At 35.8% G+C, this 24,813-nt stretch overlaps 1 protein-coding gene across 1 annotated transcript in view; it reads left to right on the top strand.

Moving 5' to 3' along the window:
* Positions 1–707: 707 nt before the first annotated feature.
* Positions 708–24,813, top strand: part of LOC145987020 (uncharacterized) — a 58,606-nt gene continuing 34,500 nt past the window's right edge. The window contains 11 exon segments of the mRNA XM_083121485.1: positions 708–723; positions 4,032–4,308; positions 4,860–5,001; positions 6,668–6,838; positions 10,972–11,019; positions 13,206–13,263; positions 14,382–14,658; positions 15,204–15,345; positions 17,012–17,182; positions 21,317–21,364; positions 22,084–22,155. Of these exon segments, the coding sequence (XP_082977611.1) occupies positions 708–723; positions 4,032–4,308; positions 4,860–5,001; positions 6,668–6,838; positions 10,972–11,019; positions 13,206–13,263; positions 14,382–14,658; positions 15,204–15,345; positions 17,012–17,182; positions 21,317–21,364; positions 22,084–22,155 (1,422 nt within the window).

Raw genomic sequence — 24,813 nt, 5'->3', positions numbered from 1 at the left:
AGTTTGCCCTTCTGAGCACTCTTCGTATAGTTTCAGGATGACTATGCTTTCCACACTCCTCAGCTATCTCAGCACACACCATTGGAGCACTCATCTTTGTTTTTTTTTTAATTTTCCTCAAGATTACTGTCTCTTCTCTGGGGGAAACATTTACTATGTGTCCGAATAATTTTGTGGCACTATTTTTGCAACGGTAGGGATTCATCCTTCGTTATATTGTTGCTGATGTTCGTTTTTTAACCTTTTATCGACCAATTTTGTGCTAAACATGACATTTTTTAAACGAAAATCAACTTCAACGCTGTACACAGATTTCACTCCCTTCCCGCTCATAAACGTTAGAAATTTACTGTGTGTCTGAATAATTATGTGACTCACTGTATACTTAACATGAAGAACATGAAATATTAAAATAAGAGTATTACTAGATGGTCAACTAATCCTGACTGAGCTTTGCTAATTTACATATTTCTTCTGTGCATTTGTGGGTGTAACATACATGTAGTGTTTGCAGAATGGGCTTAGTTTAGTGTTTTTTCCTGCATTTAATGCTAAACCTGGCCTTGCCTTGAATTACAAGAATTCATGAATAATTTTTGTTTTTATTTTTTCCTCTTCCAGTATGCAAAACAGCTTGTGTATGACCTGATAGCAGAGAAAGAAATGCAGGTAAATATTCACTTCAGCACTATTTATTTCGCCTTGTAATGCCTGATGAAAAAGGTATGACTTCTGTTAAAAGTTTTATGTATTGCTTGATTTACCAGCTAGGAATTTTACAGATTATAGAAGTTCGTCACCTATTTTTTTAGTCATTTTTTGTGCACTGCTTGCCTTTGGCATTTTTATGAAACATACTTATGATGTGACATTAAGAATGTATTTTAATGTTATTGAAAGAGCATAAAAAATCACTTGTATAGTAGATCCAGGCCTATTTGTCAATAAATGGATTAGTTCATATTGTTGAAAGGTGTGCCTGGAGGACGTGTATTTTGGGTGCTATGCAGTTATTCTTGTAGGGTAGTTGAAGTACACTTATTTTCACATCCAGATTGTTATAATTTGAATAGGTATAAAGGTTACTTGTATGTTAAGGAAATTTGTGGTTAAATTTTTGCTCTGAAGAATGTAGCTTTATTGCTTAATACTTGTATCATGTGCTATTTTTAAGAATGATGAATAACATGCTGACTTTGTCTATTTGGTTAGACAATTTTTGTGTCGAAGAATAGTGTGTGCACAGCATATTTACTTTCAGGTGCACAATGCAAGCATTTCAATTGACATGTCTGCAACAATATTTTTTGGAGACCTATAAGGGTATAGGGAAGGGGGGCATAAGTTGATATACCACTTGTATCACTGCTGTTAGTAAACAGTTTCATCTATTGTTTTGCCCTCCTATAGCTAGGGATGGCTGGAAATGAGTAAAAAAGTCTTCTTGTAGTTTATGCTACCTTGTTTTGTCTTTTTTGGATTTAGCCTGGTTTGCCCAAGTAGGTGGTGACTCAAATCTAGCAAAACACTGTGATTTTTACTCTGACCAGTGTTCAGCATTTGCAAGCCAACAACGGTTTAAAGAAAATTTGGTTAACATATAGTTGACATGGGTCTGGGTCATTCCTATTGTCAGAGCATAGCTTATCTTTGTTTATCTGTAATAGAAACTAGGTTGTGCAAGAATTCAAATTTTCTTCTCGCTTGCCTTGTTTCTACGTCTGTATATGTGATCACAACATTCTTTTGTTTACAGAAAAGTGAATCTGCTGTGCTACATTTTGATTCCTATTTAATGGCAAGCTTTAAGACAATATTATCTCAAGTTGCTGCATTTCGTCTTGGAAATTGGGCTCATTTGATATGGAATAATGAAAGTTCCAATAGAACTTAAAGTTGGCCATTTCATGTTGTGAACATGCTTAATGAAACAGTTTATTTCCTTTGGTCATGTGAACTATAATATTCCCATGGATTAATACTCAATTTACCTTCACAAATTATATATTTTGATTTGTTATTTCGGGAATCTAACTAAAGCTCATATTACATGAAATTAGCTTTATCTTGGTCACACCCATGGTTTAATTTATTGAAATTATCATTCAACGCAAAATTTCTATGTACCCACAACGTTACAGCATTGCCCTAGATTGAATTTTTGCATTGTACAAAATATGATGTAACTTTTAGGATCATGCTCCTAATGACATCCCCATTGATAAAATATGCAATTAGATTCACAAAACAATATGAAATGCCTGTGTTTTCCATGAAGTGCACATCTTTTTGCAAAATATTTGCCACATCTCACATGCACATAACATGGCAATTGAGGTTGTGTGTTTGCCTTGCATTTTTGCGTATCACTGTTGTCTGTTGCATCCTTGCTTTAAAGAAATTCATGCAATCTATGTACACACACATTCTTCTGTTCTCATTTATCACACAGAACAGTCTGAAACATTTTTCCCACCACTGTTTTGTACCACAATTATAGCATTTTTAAATCTTATTTCTCAATAAAACATTGCCACCCCACACCCCCATCACCCTTACGTCCTTTCCATGACAACAGACTGTATAGGCTGGACCTCTTTCCATAACAAGCACATTATACAGAGATGAAATTCCGGTAGTTCTATGTAATGCCACAGCACACTAAGAAAGGAGGCTCTGGAACATGAAAACACAGCCAGTACATGGGATTTGTTTTCTGCATTGTATCCTTTCATCAGTTTTGTCTAATATCCCTATTGTTTCGGTGAGCCAAAACTGACAAATTTACTTTTAAATTCAAGTATACCAACAGAAATTAGTTACTGTCCTATGAAATGTTCCTTCTTGATCTGTAGCTGAACGAGCTGCTAATGCGTGGCAATACCATTTCAAAATGCCAAATTACATCCTTCCGTGTGTCAATTTAAAATTTTGCAGACAACCTCGTGGAGGGAGTGGCATCAGTCTACTTCAGACAATACCTAGTTCCTTCTCTATTCCCTTGATTTCTGATGTACTAGGTTCGTTCAAGGTTGACCAGATTTCTATTGCGAGGGGAAATAATGGAAAGTCCTACAAGCACCATACTAAGCTGGTTTTTCAAGTATTTCCGCAGAGCATCCAACCACAGTTGTCGTTCCCTGAATCCTTGGGCGTAGAAGGAAGTTGACTGCTGTCTTAACCACTGCAGGACATCTTTTGTGTCAGTGCTTCATCGTTCTTCAATTTCTACCCTCTTGTTTGCCTTTCCAAGGAGCTCAAGGAAAACTGATAATCTAATCACTGAGGGCTAAGTCCGGAGTGTACGAACATAACATCAAAACCTCCCAGTGCATTTCAGTGAGAGTTGTTGCATTCAAATTGACTGTGTGGGGCTGGGCATTGTCATGATGAAGAATGACATTTTCAGATAACATTCTCAGTATTTTTGTGAATTGCATTCCATATGTCATCCTTGATCAATGTGCAGTAGTACTGGGCATTAATTCTGACCCTTACTCCAAAAAAAATCCACATGAATAACATCTTGTTTGTACCAAACATGTCCATGTGGTTCATTCATCAGCAATTATCATTCTTTGCCAAACTACTGCAGTTCTTTTCCTTTTTACATTACTGATGCTATCTATATAGCAATCTTTGAATTTTTTAAAAAGTGTCTATTGAAACTCCAAATTAGCCCTCCTTTATAAGGAGAACCCATTTATTTCGGCAGGAAGTGAAGCAATTGCAACCATCCTCATTCATTTAGGATGTGATTTTTTATGTAAATTTTCACCCCCTTCCAAAATTGTGTTGATGTATGTGTGTGTTGTCAACAGTGTGGGCACTCAGATTTAAAGGAACACAAGCATATAAGTTCTCGGACGAAAGTAAGCAACCTGCTACGTAAAAGAAAAGTACTTTAGAAGATCTGATTCTTTAAATCGATCGCTCAAAATTTTTTAATTCAATTTTCAATACTATTAATTCTGAATTTAGTAGGAACTTAGGGCAGCAGCTTAATTGCTTATTTGCTGTTTTCCTTTAAGAACCTGAAGCCAAGAAGGTAGCAGCAGTGAATGACCCTTGTGGTGCTCAATTGGCTGCGTTAAGGCAGCAGCAACAACAGCAACAGCAGCAGCAACAACAACAGTCACAGTCACAAGGTGCAACAACGCCGCAACCAACGCAAAACCAACAGACACCACCACAGGCTGTGCAGGCTGCCCAACCTCGTGTAACGGGTGCAGCAGTCCCACATGCCGGCCTTGGTGGTGTCCAGTCAGAAGACATTCGGGTCCCGGACAAGATGGTTGGCTTGAGTGAGTATGCAAATGATTTTTTTTTTAATCCTCTCCAATTTCAGGGTAGCTTTGCAATTTCTGCCTTGATTTTTTTTTTTTTTTTTTTTTTGCAAAGAAAAGGACAAGTGATTAGTACCTGATAATTTGAGCACCGTTGTTTGTTGTCCAAATTTGTTAGCTCAAATCGTGGCTTCATAAAAGGAATATATGCTGTTCTATACATAAGATTGGTTTGATTTACATGCTTGACAGATCTGTTAGTAGTTTTCCTCTTATTTTTGTTACTTTTGAATATGAAAAGTATTACTGCTGTTTAATTAGCTGCACAGGCTGTTTTTCTTTAACTCTGGATGAGCATATGAAGACCAAAATATTATAACTTCCAGCAAACTTAAGAAATTCCCTGTTGAATTTCTTGTGAATATACAGAGCAGATGTTCCATTCATATACCATAAGCTCGTCAAACAAAAGGTAAATTTTGGTATTTCCTCAAACTGTCGATCTTAATGTGGCTTTTTCTACTTCTCATAGTGCTAAGAATGTTAACTCACTCATAAATACTAATATTTCAGTCGTGCTCGGGAGCTTATAATGAATATTGTACATCAACGGAGTAGAACGGAAGGTCCAGGAGGAGGTGGTGGCGGTGGCGGAGGAGGAGGAGGAATGTCTGATATGGGAGGAATGGGCAATCATGCTCAGGTAAGCACACTGGTAAGTTGTAGCATTCCTCTGGGATAAGATGTCTGCTGTATGTAATTTAATTTTAGTACGTAAGATAAGTGTTTGTCAAAGGGCGTCCCTTTTATGATTTCTTGCTGCTGTATGACCAATAATTTATGCATATGTTTTTGGTGATAATCATTAATACTATCATTACTCGGATATTTCTTGAAAATAGAGATGGGATGGATTGGCACTTTATCTCTCTTCTGTCATCGGTAACATTGCTAATAATTTTATCTGCCAGATATATCTTGTACATCGCCTATAACTGCGAAATTCTAATTTTAAAATTATTATGGATATAAAGGTTTTTGAAAGTAAAAGGGACAAACTTTGGCAAGCCTTTATAGATTATATTTAGCACATTAAAAAAATATTACATTTATCCTTAATTCAGTACAAATAAGACCAGAAAAAAGTTTTCTCAGGTTTACCAGCAATCTTCAGTTTTCATCTATAATTGATATGACATGGAAAGTACACATCTAACCAGGATCAAATTATTTTCGAAAAGGCTACTCCTAGTGTGTCCCATTTGAGCTGCACGAAATTTGCTGTCCGCCATTGGATCAAGTTGAATTGAAAGGTCTGGGCAATTTTGAAAAGATATCCAAAAACCTGAAAGTCTTGGCAAAATGAGGGGGAACCTTGTTCATAAGCATAATTGAAACAGTAATACATTTAATTAAAACATTTTTTACTTGTTTTGTTGGAATTGAGAATTAGTGATATTATGAACAAATTTTGCCATCAATAAGAATTATCACATGCCTTTCAACATGGAGCCACAGTAGTCTAGTCAGTTGGAATTTCTCTGGCCTTGTCCCAGCAGAAAGTAGCTCTGTGGCTCACCCAGCCTCAATAAATGGGTACCCCGGGGGATGTAAAGGTGGTTGGAGCACTGTGCTGATCACCTCCAAAATCGCAAGAGGTCAATGTGTGGGGCCCTATTGCCACATCCGCTAAATGTTCCTTCATGGCACAGTACAATATGCACAGGCAACTTTGTACTACCTTTCAACATAATGAAGCTAATACTTATTCACGTGTGTACATGCTAGAAGACACACTCTCCGAATGCTGAATTTTTCATTATCTTGTTTTCTGTTTCCTGGTAGACCGAATAGCAGGTAGTGCCTAATAGTGTCTTCAAACCTGTAAGTACAGTTTCATGAGCCGAACGTACACATGTAACCTCTAAAAATATGAGAGGGTGTTTTATTTCACCTCATTTCTTGCTCAAAATTTTCTTTTACACTTCATGTATATCAACACTTTTTAATATGAATGTCCACATAACAGCGTAAGATAATTTGAAAAGTATGAAAAACGTTTGTGCTTCAAAGTCTTTTGTCGTTTAACGTCCTCTTCTGTCCAATGTTTTGAACTTGTTTTCCACATTCTTCCTCAGGAGCCCCGGGTGTTATTGGGCTACTTTAATTCCTGGAACCTGGAAATAGGTCCAAATAAGTATGTATGTACATCCTTAGATTAGGTTTAGAATTCTGATCGACAGATTACATTAGGCACAGTTCATTACACTCTTGCAACAGAGAACAGGAACAATTATGAAGTCACCATCTTCCAAAGAACATCATTTTTTTTTATTTAGCCATGAATCAAAAAGGATTTTAATTGTTTTGTCCTCACCCAGGTTGAAATTATGGTACCAGGACCCAAAGTTGGACTGATAATTGGCAAAGGAGGTGAAACAATAAAGACTCTTCAAGAGAAGTCTGGTGCAAAAATGGTCGTGATCCAGGATGGTCCACAGCAAGAACAAGAGAAACCTCTGAGAATTAGTGGAGATCTTCAAAAAGTAGAGGTAAGGATACACCATGTGATTCTTTAATGATCGGTCTAGTATGGTTGACATTATATTTTAGCCTCGTTGTTCAACTGTGCATAAGCCGGTTTTCCCACTAACCTGCAATGTCAATTAAAGGCTGTACACTTATGGATATGGAACTTTTTACAAGTTGAACAGTGATTTGCGACTAAAGTGTTAAAAATATGCTTTATGTAGTAACTAGGGCTAATGTCATATTTCCACTTAACCTTTTGACGCCCAAGCCCTTTTTCAATAGTAAGCCTCGGTTGCCCAAGCCGATTTTGAGCAAAATGCAGAGTTTCAATTAAATGAGTGTAGTTCGGAAGCTAATTGCCCTAGAGAGATGAGTGATATACCGTTGTACGCGCAATGAACCAGAGATTCAGACTATATGAAATTTTTGCAAATTCGGCGTATATGTGGCGGGGGGGGAGGGGGCTAACTCTCAAAACGACCTGGACACAGCGTCTCGATCGAGACGCTTGGGCACCTAAAAGTTAAAGCTTATCACAGAATTATATGTGGGGGAAGGGGGTAGGATACATTGTCTTCAGCCTGTAAATTGTAACAATTCAAAATACTTAAAAATTTAATAAATTATCATTTTCTGGGGAAAGAAACTTGAGATAGCAAATTATTATACTGAAATGAAGTACACGCTTACCTGTGAAACTGTTGGAATTACATGATAGAAATCTACCAGCTTTGGTTGGGAATAGTCCTAGTTTCACATACTTCCAATGTATTACAAGTTCCATGTCTTCCCACAACGATGTTAGAAAAATAATGAAAAATATGAAATTTGCAGTTTCCATAACATTGACACACTATGGAAGTGTTGCAGGACATTTCTCTGGACCAAGATTCTCAGATTTGGGGAAAGTATTAGCCTATGTTGGTGTCACTTTCAGATCCTAATACTCGGCCTTCTAAAATTAAATTAAATTCTACATCGTTTTTCGGAATTAATTCTATGAAGTATTGTGTGGCATTTTTTTTTAACTTGGAAAAGTGTTTACAGGTATCAGTGGTTAAATTTTAAGTAATACATCACCATTGGCTCAGACTTAATTTTAAATTTCTTCACCCCGGTCCCTTGAGAAACGTAAAATTAAGGTGTAAACAGAGTTGGGGTAAGTGAAAACACTACAGAATTATCTGGAAATTTGATATATCTAAGAAAATGTTTTTACATAAAAAGCAGGAACTCTGTTATAGTTGTTAAACTGATAGGATGTGTTAGATAAGTATTATAACTTGTACCAATAAAGCTGCAGGTCGACTTATAATAGCGCATTTTGTTTATCAGTTCTTGAGGTCTGAACCAATGAAAATTCTAATCAATGCTTATGACTAGGGCCCGGGACTTGGTTATAACATATTTTTTATTTGGCATCAGATCGTGTACTGGGACGAGATCTTTACATATCTGATGAAAATCATCTGAAGTAGACCAACTTGATAAAGCATATTTTAACATATTTTACCAATTTTGCTTCTTTACAAATTTCTTCAATTTTCTCGTAATAAGACATATTTCTGTATAATTTCGTAATTATCTTGCATTTACTGTTGTTTTATAATTTAATTTTTCTTCATATATTTAGCGCAACTGATAGTTCATATTATTGATGCTAGGATAAGGAAATGACGAATGAAGAATTTAAAAGCAGTTGCAGTCTTCTTTTACCAACTGAAAATAGAACAATAATACCCCCTTTTTTATCCCGCTGACAATTAATATTCATTGAAACATTATTGAGGGAAGATGTTATCTCATTGTTAGGGGCATGCATATTTCGTTTTTAATGAAAAAACTAAATTTGAAAAAAAACATTGTAGTGTTAATTTTTCATGTTTTTGAAAGGTGTGAGATGCATTTTGTGACCATATTTTGTCACGAAATAATGCGAAATGAACTGCAAAAAGCGAAATTAACTCTTAAACACGAAATTCAGGGTTTATTCACCGACGCGACACCTTCTGAAGTCTGAAATAAACTTAATACTCTGGTAACTACATAAATGTGATATTAGAAGTGAAATGTTAATTCTGTGGAATAAGTGTAGTTTTTAAATCAAATTTAGGATTATATTCACAATTTTAAAACCAATATGTCTTTTTATATACCACTTTTCATCCATTTTTTCACCGCTATAACACCGATATTTTATTTTATTTACTGCTTTTGAACCCGAAATTGACTCCGTTTTTGTACCGATATTTTGCTTTTTTATTTACCAAAAATATGTGCCTCTACTCATTGTTGTGCAGGATTCTGGCTTCATTTAATACTCCACCCCCAGCCTAGTCTATCTTCCCTGGAAGATACTGAATCCCATGTTATGAGAAATTCAAAAGTACTGTAGTGCATATTTTTGGATTTACTAGGAATATTTCTACCTTTTTCTGACATATTTTTCAATTTTTGACATAATTACATATATATTTTACAGTTTTATAGAACATAACGTTCCGGGCCCTACTTATGGCCGTACTCTTGCAAATGTTGCTTATGCCAACACTTCAGCATTATAGAAATATACGGTGAGTCACATAGTTATTCGGACAGATAATATTTCTGAATATTTACTGATGTAGTCGTGATATAATACGATGATAAATGTTTAATATTTATTTAACAAACAAAACACAATATGAGCACACTGTTAATTATCTTCAATTATGTTTAATATAATATATTAGTAAAATATTTTCATTAAACAAAACAAACATTGTTTGTGGGTTAAACAAAATTATTCGGACACATGGAAGGAGAGACAGGAAAACACGCTTGAAAAGCAACGAACAGAAATGTCAGTATCTGGTAGGCATCCCTTTCAATTTTAATACCTCGGATAAACGATTTGGCATACTTTCTACCAATTTTCTGGTGTACACTGGCGATATGTTGGCCCATTCATGTTGAAGTCTCTCCTTGAGGTCTGCCTTCGAGGTTATAGGTGTTTTCCTCACTTCTTTTTCCAACTTACACCAGAGGTGCTCAATGACGTTCAAGTCTGGAGACTGCGGTGAAGGATGGAGCACTTTTGGGCAGTTGTACAATAACCATTCTTGTACTACGCGGGAAGTGTGCTTCGGGTCATTATCTTGATAAAACATAAAGTTACAAAGAATGCCCATCATTTCAGCACTAGTCTTTAGATTTGACTTCAGAATGTCAAGGTAAAGGTACCTGTCCATTGTCTGTTCGATGAAAGCCAATTTACCAACGCCTTGGGCCGACATGCAGCCCCAAACCATTACGTGACCACCCCCGTGCTTCACTGTTGCTTGCAAATTTTTCCCTCGGAGCTCCTCATTTGGTTTACGCCACACTGTTACCCTCCCATCTGACTCACAAATATTGAATTTACTCTCGTCAGTGAAAATTACCCGATTCCACCATGTCTGATCCTTTCCTAAGTGTTCCTTTGCGAACACCAGTCTTTTTGTCCTGTTTGGCTTACTTACAAATGGCTTTCTCCTGGCTACACGGCCATGATAGTTTGCCCTTCTGAGCACTCTTCGTATAGTTTCAGGATGACTATGCTTTCCACACTCCTCAGCTATCTCAGCACACACCATTGGAGCACTCATCTTTGTTTTTTTTTTAATTTTCCTCAAGATTACTGTCTCTTCTCTGGGGGAAACATTTACTATGTGTCCGAATAATTTTGTGGCACTATTTTTGCAACGGTAGGGATTCATCCTTCGTTATATTGTTGCTGATGTTCGTTTTTTAACCTTTTATCGACCAATTTTGTGCTAAACATGACATTTTTTAAACGAAAATCAACTTCAACGCTGTACACAGATTTCACTCCCTTCCCGCTCATAAACGTTAGAAATTTACTGTGTGTCTGAATAATTATGTGACTCACTGTATACTTAACATGAAGAACATGAAATATTAAAATAAGAGTATTACTAGATGGTCAACTAATCCTGACTGAGCTTTGCTAATTTACATATTTCTTCTGTGCATTTGTGGGTGTAACATACATGTAGTGTTTGCAGAATGGGCTTAGTTTAGTGTTTTTTCCTGCATTTAATGCTAAACCTGGCCTTGCCTTGAATTACAAGAATTCATGAATAATTTTTGTTTTTATTTTTTCCTCTTCCAGTATGCAAAACAGCTTGTGTATGACCTGATAGCAGAGAAAGAAATGCAGGTAAATATTCACTTCAGCACTATTTATTTCGCCTTGTAATGCCTGATGAAAAAGGTATGACTTCTGTTAAAAGTTTTATGTATTGCTTGATTTACCAGCTAGGAATTTTACAGATTATAGAAGTTCGTCACCTATTTTTTTAGTCATTTTTTGTGCACTGCTTGCCTTTGGCATTTTTATGAAACATACTTATGATGTGACATTAAGAATGTATTTTAATGTTATTGAAAGAGCATAAAAAATCACTTGTATAGTAGATCCAGGCCTATTTGTCAATAAATGGATTAGTTCATATTGTTGAAAGGTGTGCCTGGAGGACGTGTATTTTGGGTGCTATGCAGTTATTCTTGTAGGGTAGTTGAAGTACACTTATTTTCACATCCAGATTGTTATAATTTGAATAGGTATAAAGGTTACTTGTATGTTAAGGAAATTTGTGGTTAAATTTTTGCTCTGAAGAATGTAGCTTTATTGCTTAATACTTGTATCATGTGCTATTTTTAAGAATGATGAATAACATGCTGACTTTGTCTATTTGGTTAGACAATTTTTGTGTCGAAGAATAGTGTGTGCACAGCATATTTACTTTCAGGTGCACAATGCAAGCATTTCAATTGACATGTCTGCAACAATATTTTTTGGAGACCTATAAGGGTATAGGGAAGGGGGGCATAAGTTGATATACCACTTGTATCACTGCTGTTAGTAAACAGTTTCATCTATTGTTTTGCCCTCCTATAGCTAGGGATGGCTGGAAATGAGTAAAAAAGTCTTCTTGTAGTTTATGCTACCTTGTTTTGTCTTTTTTGGATTTAGCCTGTTTTGCCCAAGTAGGTGGTGACTCAAATCTAGCAAAACACTGTGATTTTTACTCTGACCAGTGTTCAGCATTTGCAAGCCAACAACGGTTTAAAGAAAATTTGGTTAACATATAGTTGACATGGGTCTGGGTCATTCCTATTGTCAGAGCATAGCTTATCTTTGTTTATCTGTAATAGAAACTAGGTTGTGCAAGAATTCAAATTTTCTTCTCGCTTGCCTTGTTTCTACGTCTGTATATGTGATCACAACATTCTTTTGTTTACAGAAAAGTGAATCTGCTGTGCTACATTTTGATTCCTATTTAATGGCAAGCTTTAAGACAATATTATCTCAAGTTGCTGCATTTCGTCTTGGAAATTGGGCTCATTTGATATGGAATAATGAAAGTTCCAATAGAACTTAAAGTTGGCCATTTCATGTTGTGAACATGCTTAATGAAACAGTTTATTTCCTTTGGTCATGTGAACTATAATATTCCCATGGATTAATACTCAATTTACCTTCACAAATTATATATTTTGATTTGTTATTTCGGGAATCTAACTAAAGCTCATATTACATGAAATTAGCTTTATCTTGGTCACACCCATGGTTTAATTTATTGAAATTATCATTCAACGCAAAATTTCTATGTACCCACAACGTTACAGCATTGCCCTAGATTGAATTTTTGCATTGTACAAAATATGATGTAACTTTTAGGATCATGCTCCTAATGACATCCCCATTGATAAAATATGCAATTAGATTCACAAAACAATATGAAATGCCTGTGTTTTCCATGAAGTGCACATCTTTTTGCAAAATATTTGCCACATCTCACATGCACATAACATGGCAATTGAGGTTGTGTGTTTGCCTTGCATTTTTGCGTATCACTGTTGTCTGTTGCATCCTTGCTTTAAAGAAATTCATGCAATCTATGTACACACACATTCTTCTGTTCTCATTTATCACACAGAACAGTCTGAAACATTTTTCCCACCACTGTTTTGTACCACAATTATAGCATTTTTAAATCTTATTTCTCAATAAAACATTGCCACCCCACACCCCCATCACCCTTACGTCCTTTCCATGACAACAGACTGTATAGGCTGGACCTCTTTCCATAACAAGCACATTATACAGAGATGAAATTCCGGTAGTTCTATGTAATGCCACAGCACACTAAGAAAGGAGGCTCTGGAACATGAAAACACAGCCAGTACATGGGATTTGTTTTCTGCATTGTATCCTTTCATCAGTTTTGTCTAATATCCCTATTGTTTCGGTGAGCCAAAACTGACAAATTTACTTTTAAATTCAAGTATACCAACAGAAATTAGTTACTGTCCTATGAAATGTTCCTTCTTGATCTGTAGCTGAACGAGCTGCTAATGCGTGGCAATACCATTTCAAAATGCCAAATTACATCCTTCCGTGTGTCAATTTAAAATTTTGCAGACAACCTCGTGGAGGGAGTGGCATCAGTCTACTTCAGACAATACCTAGTTCCTTCTCTATTCCCTTGATTTCTGATGTACTAGGTTCGTTCAAGGTTGACCAGATTTCTATTGCGAGGGGAAATAATGGAAAGTCCTACAAGCACCATACTAAGCTGGTTTTTCAAGTATTTCCACAGAGCATCCAACCACAGTTGTCGTTCCCTGAATCCTTGGGCGTAGAAGGAAGTTGACTGCTGTCTTAACCACTGCAGGACATCTTTTGTGTCAGTGCTTCATCGTTCTTCAATTTCTACCCTCTTGTTTGCCTTTCCAAGGAGCTCAAGGAAAACTGATAATCTAATCACTGAGGGCTAAGTCCGGAGTGTACGAACATAACATCAAAACCTCCCAGTGCATTTCAGTGAGAGTTGTTGCATTCAAATTGACTGTGTGGGGCTGGGCATTGTCATGATGAAGAATGACATTTTCAGATAACATTCTCAGTATTTTTGTGAATTGCATTCCATATGTCATCCTTGATCAATGTGCAGTAGTACTGGGCATTAATTCTGACCCTTACTCCAAAAAAAATCCACATGAATAACATCTTGTTTGTACCAAACATGTCCATGTGGTTCATTCATCAGCAATTATCATTCTTTGCCAAACTACTGCAGTTCTTTTCCTTTTTACATTACTGATGCTATCTATATAGCAATCTTTGAATTTTTTAAAAAGTGTCTATTGAAACTCCAAATTAGCCCTCCTTTATAAGGAGAACCCATTTATTTCGGCAGGAAGTGAAGCAATTGCAACCATCCTCATTCATTTAGGATGTGATTTTTTATGTAAATTTTCACCCCCTTCCAAAATTGTGTTGATGTATGTGTGTGTTGTCAACAGTGTGGGCACTCAGATTTAAAGGAACACAAGCATATAAGTTCTCGGACGAAAGTAAGCAACCTGCTACGTAAAAGAAAAGTACTTTAGAAGATCTGATTCTTTAAATCGATCGCTCAAAATTTTTTAATTCAATTTTCAATACTATTAATTCTGAATTTAGTAGGAACTTAGGGCAGCAGCTTAATTGCTTATTTGCTGTTTTCCTTTAAGAACCTGAAGCCAAGAAGGTAGCAGCAGTGAATGACCCTTGTGGTGCTCAATTGGCTGTGTTAAGGCAGCAGCAACAACAGCAACAGCAGCAGCAACAACAACAGTCACAGTCACAAGGTGCAACAACGCCGCAACCAACGCAAAACCAACAGACACCACCACAGGCTGTGCAGGCTGCCCAACCTCGTGTACCGGGTGCAGCAGTCCCACATGCCGGCCTTGGTGGTGTCCAGTCAGAAGACATTCGGGTCCCGGACAAGATGGTTGGCTTGAGTGAGTATGCAAATGAATTTTTTTTTAATCCTCTCCAATTTCAGGGTAGCTTTGCAATTTCTGCCTTGATTTTTTTTTTTTTTTTGCAAAGAAAAGGACAAGTGATTAGTACCTGATAATTTGAGCACCGTTGTTTGTTGTCCAAATTTGTTAGCTCAAATCGTGGCTTCATAAAAGGAATATATGCTGTTCTATACATAAGATTGGTTTGATTTACATGCTTGACAGATCTGTTAGTAGTTTTCCTCTTATTTTTGTTACTTTTGAATATGAAAAGTATTACTGCTGTTTAATTAGCTGCACAGGCTGTTTTTCTTTAACTCTGGATGAGCATATGAAGACCAAAATATTATAACTTCCAGCAAACTTAAGAAATTCCCTGTTGAATTTCTTGTGAATATACAGAGCAGATGTTCCATTCATATACCATAAGCTCGTCAAACAAAAGGTAAATTTTGGTATTTCCTCAAACTGTCGATCTTAATGTGGCTTTTTCTACTTCTCATAGTGCTAAGAATGTTAACTCACTCATAAATACTAATATTTCAGTCGTGCTCGGGAGCTTATAATGAATATTGTACATCAACGGAGTAGAACGGAAGGTCCAGGAGGAGGTGGTGGCGGTGGCGGAGGAGGAGGAGGAATGTCTGATATGGGAGGAATGGGCAATCATGCTCAGGTAAGCACACTGGTAAGTTGTAGCATTCCTCTGGGATAAGATGTCTGCTGTATGTAATTTAATTTTAGTACGTAAGATAAGTGTTTGTCAAAGGGCGTCCCTTTTATGATTTCTTGCTGCTGTATGACCAATAATTTATGCATATGTTTTTGGTGATAATCATTAATACTATCATTACTCGGATATTTCTTGAAAATAGAGATGGGATGGATTGGCACTTTATCTCTCTTCTGTCATCGGTAACATTGCTAATAATTTTATCTGCCAGATATATCTTGTACATCGCCTATAACTGCGAAATTCTAATTTTAAAATTATTATGGATATAAAGGTTTTTGAAAGTAAAAGGGACAAACTTTGGCAAGCCTTTATAGATTATATTTAGCACATTAAAAAAATATTACATTTATCCTTAATTCAGTACAAATAAGACCAGAAAAAAGTTTTCTCAGGTTTACCAGCAATCTTCAGTTTTCATCTATAATTGATATGACATGGAAAGTACACATCTAACCAGGATCAAATTATTTTCGAAAAGGCTACTCCTAGTGTGTCCCATTTGAGCTGCACGAAATTTGCTGTCCGCCATTGGATCAAGTTGAATTGAAAGGTCTGGGCAATTTTGAAAAGATATCCAAAAACCTGAAAGTCTTGGCAAAATGAGGGGGAACCTTGTTCATAAGCATAATTGAAACAGTAATACATTTAATTAAAACATTTTTTACTTGTTTTGTTGGAATTGAGAATTAGTGATATTATGAACAAATTTTGCCATCAATAAGAATTATCACATGCCTTTCAACATGGAGCCACAGTAGTCTAGTCAGTTGGAATTTCTCTGGCCTTGTCCCAGCAGAAAGTAGCTCTGTGGCTCACCCAGCCTCAATAAATGGGTACCCCGGGGGATGTAAAGGTGGTTGGAGCACTGTGCTGATCACCTCCAAAATCGCAAGAGGTCAATGTGTGGGGCCCTATTGCCACATCCGCTAAATGTTCCTTCATGGCACAGTACAATATGCACAGGCAACTTTGTACTACCTTTCAACATAATGAAGCTAATACTTATTCACGTGTGTACATGCTAGAAGACACACTCTCCGAATGCTGAATTTTTCATTATCTTGTTTTCTGTTTCCTGGTAGACCGAATAGCAGGTAGTGCCTAATAGTGTCTTCAAACCTGTAAGTACAGTTTCATGAGCTGAACGTACACATGTAACCTCTAAAAATATGAGAGGGTGTTTTATTTCACCTCATTTCTTGCTCAAAATTTTCTTTTACACTTCATGTATATCAACACTTTTTAATATGAATGTCCACATAACAGCGTAAGATAATTTGAAAAGTATGAAAAACGTTTGTGCTTCAAAGTCTTTTGTCGTTTAACGTCCTCTTCTGTCCAATGTTTTGAACTTGTTTTCCACATTCTTCCTCAGGAGCCCCGGGTGTTATTGGGCTACTTTAATTCCTGGAACCTGGAAATAGGTCCAAATAAGTATGTATGTACATCCTTAGATTAGGTTTAGAATTCTGATCGACAGATTACATTAGGCACAGTTCATTACACTCTTGCAACAGAGAACAGGAACAATTATGAAGTCACCATCTTCCAAAGAACATCATTTTTTTTTATTTAGCCATGAATCAAAAAGGATTTTAATTGTTTTGTCCTCACCCAGGTTGAAATTATGGTACCAGGACCCAAAGTTGGACTGATAATTGGCAAAGGAGGTGAAACAATAAAGACTCTTCAAGAGAAGTCTGGTGCAAAAATGGTCGTGATCCAGGATGGTCCACAGCAAGAACAAGAGAAACCTCTGAGAATTAGTGGAGATCTTCAAAAAGTAGAGGTAAGGATACACCATGTGATTCTTTAATGATCGGTCTAGTATGGTTGACATTATATTTTAGCCTCGTTGTTCAACTGTGCATAAGCCGGTTTTCCCACTAACCTGCAATGTCAATTAAAGGCTGTACACTTATGGATATGGAACTTTTTACAAGTTGAACAGTGATTTGCGACTAAAGTGTTAAAAATATGCTTTATGTAGTAACTAGGGCTAATGTCATATTTCCACTTAACCTTTTGACGCCCAAGCCCTTTTTCAATAGTAAGCCTCGGTTGCCCAAGCCGATTTTGAGCAAAATGCAGAGTTTCAATTAAATGAGTGTAGTTCGGAAGCTAATTGCCCTAGAGAGATGAGTGATATACCGTTGTACGCGCAATGAACCAGAGATTCAGACTATATGAAATTTTTGCAAATTCGGCGTATATGTGGCGGGGGGGGAGGGGGCTAACTCTCAAAACGACCTGGACACAGCGTCTCGATCGAGACGCTTGGGCACCTAAAAGTTAAAGCTTATCACAGAATTATATGTGGGGGAAGGGGGTAGGATACATTGTCTTCAGCCTGTAAATTGTAACAATTCAAAATACTTAAAAATTTAATAAATTATCATTTTCTGGGGAAAGAAACTTGAGATAGCAAATTATTATACTGAAATGAAGTACACGCTTACCTGTGAAACTGTTGGAATTACATGATAGAAATCTACCAGCTTTGGTTGGGAATAGTCCTAGTTTCACATACTTCCAATGTATTACAAGTTCCATGTCTTCCCACAACGATGTTAGAAAAATAATGAAAAATATGAAATTTGCAGTTTCCATAACATTGACACACTATGGAAGTGTTGCAGGACATTTCTCTGGACCAAGATTCTCAGATTTGGGGAAAGTATTAGCCTATGTTGGTGTCACTTTCAGATCCTAATACTCGGCCTTCTAAAATTAAATTAAATTCTACATCGTTTTTCGGAATTAATTCTATGAAGTATTGTGTGGCATTTTTTTTTTAACTTGGAAAACTGTTTACAGGTATCAGTGGTTAAATTTTAAGTAATACATCACCATTGGCTCAGACTTAATTTTAAATTTCTTCACCCCGGTCCCTTGAGAAACGTAAAATTAAGGTGTAAACAGAGTTGGGGTAAGTGAAAACACTACAGAATTATCTGGAAATTTGATATATCTAAGAAAATGTTTTTACATAAAAAGCAGGAACTCTGTTATAGTTGTTAAACTGATAGGATGTGTTAGATAAGTATTATAACTTGTACCAATAAAGCTGCAGGTCGACTTATAATAGCGCATTTTGTTTATCAGTTCTTGAGGTCTGAACCAATGAAAATTCTAATCAATGCTTATGACTAGGGCCCGGGACTTGGTTATAACATATTTTTTATTTGGCATCAGATCGTGTACTGGGACGAGATCTTTACATATCTGATGAAAATCATCTGAAGTAGACCAACTTGATAAAGCATATTTTAACATATTTTACCAATTTTGCTTCTTTACAAATTTCTTCAATTTTCTCGTAATAAGACATATTTCTGTATAATTTCGTAATTATCTTGCATATACTGTTGTTTTATAATTTAATTTTTCTTCATATATTTAGCGCAACTGATAGTTCATATTATTGATGCTAGGATAAGGAAATGACGAATGAAGAATTTAAAAGCAGTTGCAGTCTTCTTTTACCAACTGAAAATAGAACAATAATACCCCCTTTTTTATCCCGCTGACAATTAATATTCATTGAAACATTATTGAGGGAAGATGTTATCTCATTGTTAGGGGCATGCATATTTCGTTTTTAATGAAAAAACTAAATTTGAAAAAAAACATTGTAGTGTTAATTTTTCATGTTTTTGAAAGGTGTGAGATGCATTTTGTGACCATATTTTGTCACGAAATAATGCGAAATGAACTGCAAAAAGCGAAATTAACTCTTAAACACGAAATTCAGGGTTTATTCACCGACGCGACACCTTCTGAAGTCTGAAATAAACTTAATACTCTGGTAACTACATAAATGTGATATTAGAAGTGAAATGTTAATTCTGTGGAATAAGTGTAGTTTTTAAATCAAATTTAGGATTATATTCACAATTTTAAAACCAATATGTCTTTTTATATACCACTTTTCATCCATTTTTTCACCGCTATAACACCGATATTTTATTTTATTTACTGCTTTTGAACCCGAAATTGACTCCGTTTTTGTACCGATATTTTGCTTTTTTATTTACCAAAAATATGTGCCTCTACTCATTGTTGTGCAGGATTCTGGCTTCATTTAATACTCCACCCCCAGCCTAGTCTATCTTCCCTGGAAGATACTGAATCCCATGTTATGAGAAATTCAAAAGTACTGTAGTGCATATTTTTGGATTTACTAGGAATATTTCTACCTTTTTCTGACATATTTTTCAATTTTTGACATAATTACATATATATTTTACAGTTTTATAGAACATAACGTTCCGGGCCCTACTTATGGCCGTACTCTTGCAAATGTTGCTTATGCCAACACTTCAGCATTATAGAAATATACGGTGAGTCACATAGTTATTCGGACAGATAATATTTCTGAATATTTACTGATGTAGTCGTGATATAATACGATGATAAATGTTTAATATTTATTTAACAAACAAAACACAATATGAGCACACTGTTAATTATCTTCAATTATGTTTAATATAATATATTAGTAAAATATTTTCATTAAACAAAACAAACATTGTTTGTGGGTTAAACAAAATTATTCGGACACATGGAAGGAGAGACAGGAAAACACGCTTGAAAAGCAACGAACAGAAATGTCAGTATCTGGTAGGCATCCCTTTCAATTTTAATACCTCGGATAAACGATTTGGCATACTTTCTACCAATTTTCTGGTGTACACTGGCGATATGTTGGCCCATTCATGTTGAAGTCTCTCCTTGAGGTCTGCCTTCGAGGTTATAGGTGTTTTCCTCACTTCTTTTTCCAACTTACACCAGAGGTGCTCAATGACGTTCAAGTCTGGAGACTGCGGTGGAGGATGGAGCACTTTTGGGCAGTTGTACAATAACCATTCTTGTACTACGCGGGAAGTGTGCTTCGGGTCATTATCTTGATAAAACATAAAGTTACAAAGAATGCCCATCATTTCAGCACTAGTCTTTAGATTTGACTTCAGAATGTCAAGGTAAAGGTACCTGTCCATTGTCTGTTCGATGAAAGCCAATTTACCAACGCCTTGGGCCGACATGCAGCCCCAAACCATTACGTGACCACCCCCGTGCTTCACTGTTGCTTGCAAATTTTTCCCTCGGAGCTCCTCATTTGGTTTACGCCACACTGTTACCCTCCCATCTGACTCACAAATATTGAATTTACTCTCGTCAGTGAAAATTACCCGATTCCACCATGTCTGATCCTTTCCTAAGTGTTCCTTTGCGAACACCAGTCTTTTTGTCCTGTTTGGCTTACTTACAAATGGCTTTCTCCTGGCTACACGGCCATGATAGTTTGCCCTTCTGAGCACTCTTCGTATAGTTTCAGGATGACTATGCTTTCCACACTCCTCAGCTATCTCAGCACACACCATTGGAGCACTCATCTTTGTTTTTTTTTTAATTTTCCTCAAGATTACTGTCTCTTCTCTGGGGGAAACATTTACTATGTGTCCGAATAATTTTGTGGCACTATTTTTGCAACGGTAGGGATTCATCCTTCGTTATATTGTTGCTGATGTTCGTTTTTTAACCTTTTATCGACCAATTTTGTGCTAAACATGACATTTTTTAAACGAAAATCAACTTCAACGCTGTACACAGATTTCACTCCCTTCCCGCTCATAAACGTTAGAAATTTACTGTGTGTCTGAATAATTATGTGACTCACTGTATACTTAACATGAAGAACATGAAATATTAAAATAAGAGTATTACTAGATGGTCAACTAATCCTGACTGAGCTTTGCTAATTTACATATTTCTTCTGTGCATTTGTGGGTGTAACATACATGTAGTGTTTGCAGAATGGGCTTAGTTTAGTGTTTTTTCCTGCATTTAATGCTAAACCTGGCCTTGCCTTGAATTACAAGAATTCATGAATAATTTTTGTTTTTATTTTTTCCTCTTCCAGTATGCAAAACAGCTTGTGTATGACCTGATAGCAGAGAAAGAAATGCAGGTAAATATTCACTTCAGCACTATTTATTTCGCCTTGTAATGCCTGATGAAAAAGGTATGACTTCTGTTAAAAGTTTTATGTATTGCTTGATTTACCAGCTAGGAATTTTACAGATTATAGAAGTTCGTCACCTATTTTTTTAGTCATTTTTTGTGCACTGCTTGCCTTTGGCATTTTTATGAAACATACTTATGATGTGACATTAAGAATGTATTTTAATGTTATTGAAAGAGCATAAAAAATCACTTGTATAGTAGATCCAGGCCTATTTGTCAATAAATGGATTAGTTCATATTGTTGAAAGGTGTGCCTGGAGGATGTGTATTTTGGGTGCTATGCAGTTATTCTTGTAGGGTAGTTGAAGTACACTTATTTTCACATCCAGATTGTTATAATTTGAATAGGTATAAAGGTTACTTGTATGTTAAGGAAATTTGTGGTTAAATTTTTGCTCTGAAGAATGTAGCTTTATTGCTTAATACTTGTATCATGTGCTATTTTTAAGAATGATGAATAACATGCTTACTTTGTCTATTTGGTTAGCTGCATAAGTAGGAGCAACTTGCATAATTTTTAAAAAAAAATTAAGGTGTTGTCCCCAAGTGTGTTACGTAGTGGGAACTGTAGTTATGGTTCCCAACTATCCCTTCTCCAATACCTGCATTGGATGTTGGGAGCATGGTTTGCTTTTGTCCTTTGATAGTTTCGTTTCTCATCAGGCCTTTACCCGTGGTCAACGTGGGCCAAACCAAGGATTCAGTGAATACGGAGGTGGTCCCGATTCAGCAGAGGTAGGGGTTATAAGTATTGTTCAGTAATTGCAGCCGTTTCATGTTTTACATTGTTTCTCGGTAATGCAAATCTCCTTACATGCCAGAGTTTCCCACAAGTTTTCTGATGCTGAAGGAAGTTTGTTTTTGTGTTGAAAATTGATTTCCTTCCCATTGAAATTGTGTATTAGCATGTTCAGGCATCTGAAGGAGTGTTGTCTGTGGTGCAGTTTAATGTTCTGGCATTCATTTTGTGCAACACTCCATTCTGCATGTTTATATTCTCTAATTGTATAATTTATTTATTATCTAAGGAAACCCGTGCATGTACATTCAGAAGTTTTTGACTTAGGATTATTATGTGACTATTGATAGGTGCGTGCATGAAGTTAAGGATGCAATGCAACATTCAATTGATTGCCCATAAACCCTGACAGAGGTTTTTTTTACATATGTATGTATAGCATGTAGAGATGACCAAACACAAAATTTTGTGATAATTTTCTATCCCGAAATTTGATATTTTCATATTCAGATTATACAATTATCTGAAATACCTGAATGTATTGATTCTCTGGACAGTTTGTTATTTATCTGTTTTGGGGCTCTTCGCATATTGTCATATTAATTCTACTGTATAGATTCTCTCAAAGTCCTCTTCTAATCTATCTGTTTATTCATTTTATGGATTCTCAGCAGATTTTTTAAATGTTTACCTTTTTTTTATACTAAAACAGATCTATATCTACATTACTAAGGTCAGTGTAAATGCAGTTTTCCACCGTAACAAAAATGTAAAAGGGTTACAGTTAAGAATGTAACATTGTTTGATGTCCCGATCCTTTACATGGTAATTATTTTCTTAATTCCAGACCATTCTTCCCAGAATAACTTGCTGAACTTGAAAAAGTAAATAGCCATTTGCAGACACAGGTTATCTCAATACTTTGATATCGGGATATCTGATATCCGGATAGCTGTATTATCCAAATTATCTGTTGCATCCGAAATGGATATCAGATATTTTGAAATCTGGATTTTCTATAAACAAGAATCCTCTTGGATAATTTCTTAAGCTCAACAATTTTCAAATACAGTAGATTCTTGATCATATATTTTTAAATCACCTAGAAAACCTTCAAAACTTTTGAGGAAATCAACCTATGGGCGTAACAGCCAAGTCCGGATATATTGAAAATATACCCAGATGCCTGGAAACTTAAAAATCCAGTTGTTTTTGTTTTTTTGGCCAAGATTAAGAAATGGAAAGAAATTTGCACTTTTTCTTGAACCAGCTTCTTAATGGAAGATATTCTACACAAAAATGTTAAAACGTGGTTGAAATGCCACCAAAAGATCTGCAAGTCTAAAATTGTCTAAATTACCTGTAGAAACCCAGGAATTTAGTTTTGTCAAAATAAGTAGGAAACCCTGTTAAGACCTTAACATATGGAAGGTTTTGTTGTATTGACACCATTAGGGAGTAAGGGGAATGTAAAATGGAGAATCCATGTGAATATTTATTGAATGCAACAAATAAGCTATTTCACAACTTCCTCCTTTTTACTTGTTATATTAGTGATATCAGTTTATTTTAAGAAATAGTGTAAGATGTTTTATTTTAAGTGGAATGCTACTTTGCATAAAAGTAACCCTTCCCTCAACATGAAAATACAGTAAATACATGCATGTCATAACTGCAGTTTTATTAGTTCCCATTTTCATTTTGGACTTTTTTTTTGTCAGTCACATGGTCCGAGTGCAATAGTTCATTTAGAATGTGATTGTGAGATGTATGTTTGTACACACACACACTTAACATGCTGTATATGTAAACACGTTAACGGTGAATAAAAGTTGAATGTACGTAAGAGTAGTTTTGTCATTTTGCATTGTTTTATGTATTCATATGGAGCTGCCTCTGGGGCAGTTCTGATCTGAGTATGCGAGTGCCCTCCGTAAATTTCATCTTAATCATTCATTCTCGTTATTCTAGTTAGCCAAAAGTTGCTTAAAAGCAATGCTAAACATGGCAGGAATGCACCTTGTACCCTTTGAACTCTCCAATAATAAACGTTTGGGTGTATTCTCACATTGTGTTTGTCAAAAACAAATGTGTGTCCCCAGAATGTTTTCGTGTATGTGCACATCTCGATGTACATCTGTGAGTTTACTCCTGAAGAACTGAAAGAGGCTCATTCATACCAGAGATTGGGATACCATGGTAGGTTGGGTACCAATTAGCCTGAGCATAAGTGGACTTCAAAGTAGGACTCCTGAAGGTGTTATGTCCCTAAAGTAAGCAATATTTCATAATGATACCTTTAAAATGGAGAAATCATGCCATCTTTGTCTTTGAAAGACATGCACCATTTAAAATATTTTGTTTGTATTTTTTTTAAATTTTACAAACAAATCTCAATGATTTGCAATTACAGTGGAAGACTGATTTTTCCAGATTTTAAATTTCTCCACATTGTTTTACTTTCAAGGTCCCAAAAAAAGGTGACATTTTAAAAAAAACTTCCTTATATATTACATGTTCCTACATGCTAAGTTCTTTAGTGTGTCCCCTGAAAAACACAAGGTTGCCCTGTAGTAGGATAGCAATTTGTACTTGTACATGTAAGATTTTTTTCTTTTCATTTAAAGATTAAGATTACTATTTTCAGATTTACA

Source organism: Lepisma saccharinum, chromosome 1 (assembly GCF_977018435.1).
Source record: "Lepisma saccharinum chromosome 1, izLepSacc3.1, whole genome shotgun sequence".
Taxonomy (NCBI): domain Eukaryota; kingdom Metazoa; phylum Arthropoda; class Insecta; order Zygentoma; family Lepismatidae; genus Lepisma; species Lepisma saccharinum.
Note: the sequence above shows the minus strand (reverse complement) of the source record. Positions and strands in the feature narration are given on the sequence as shown.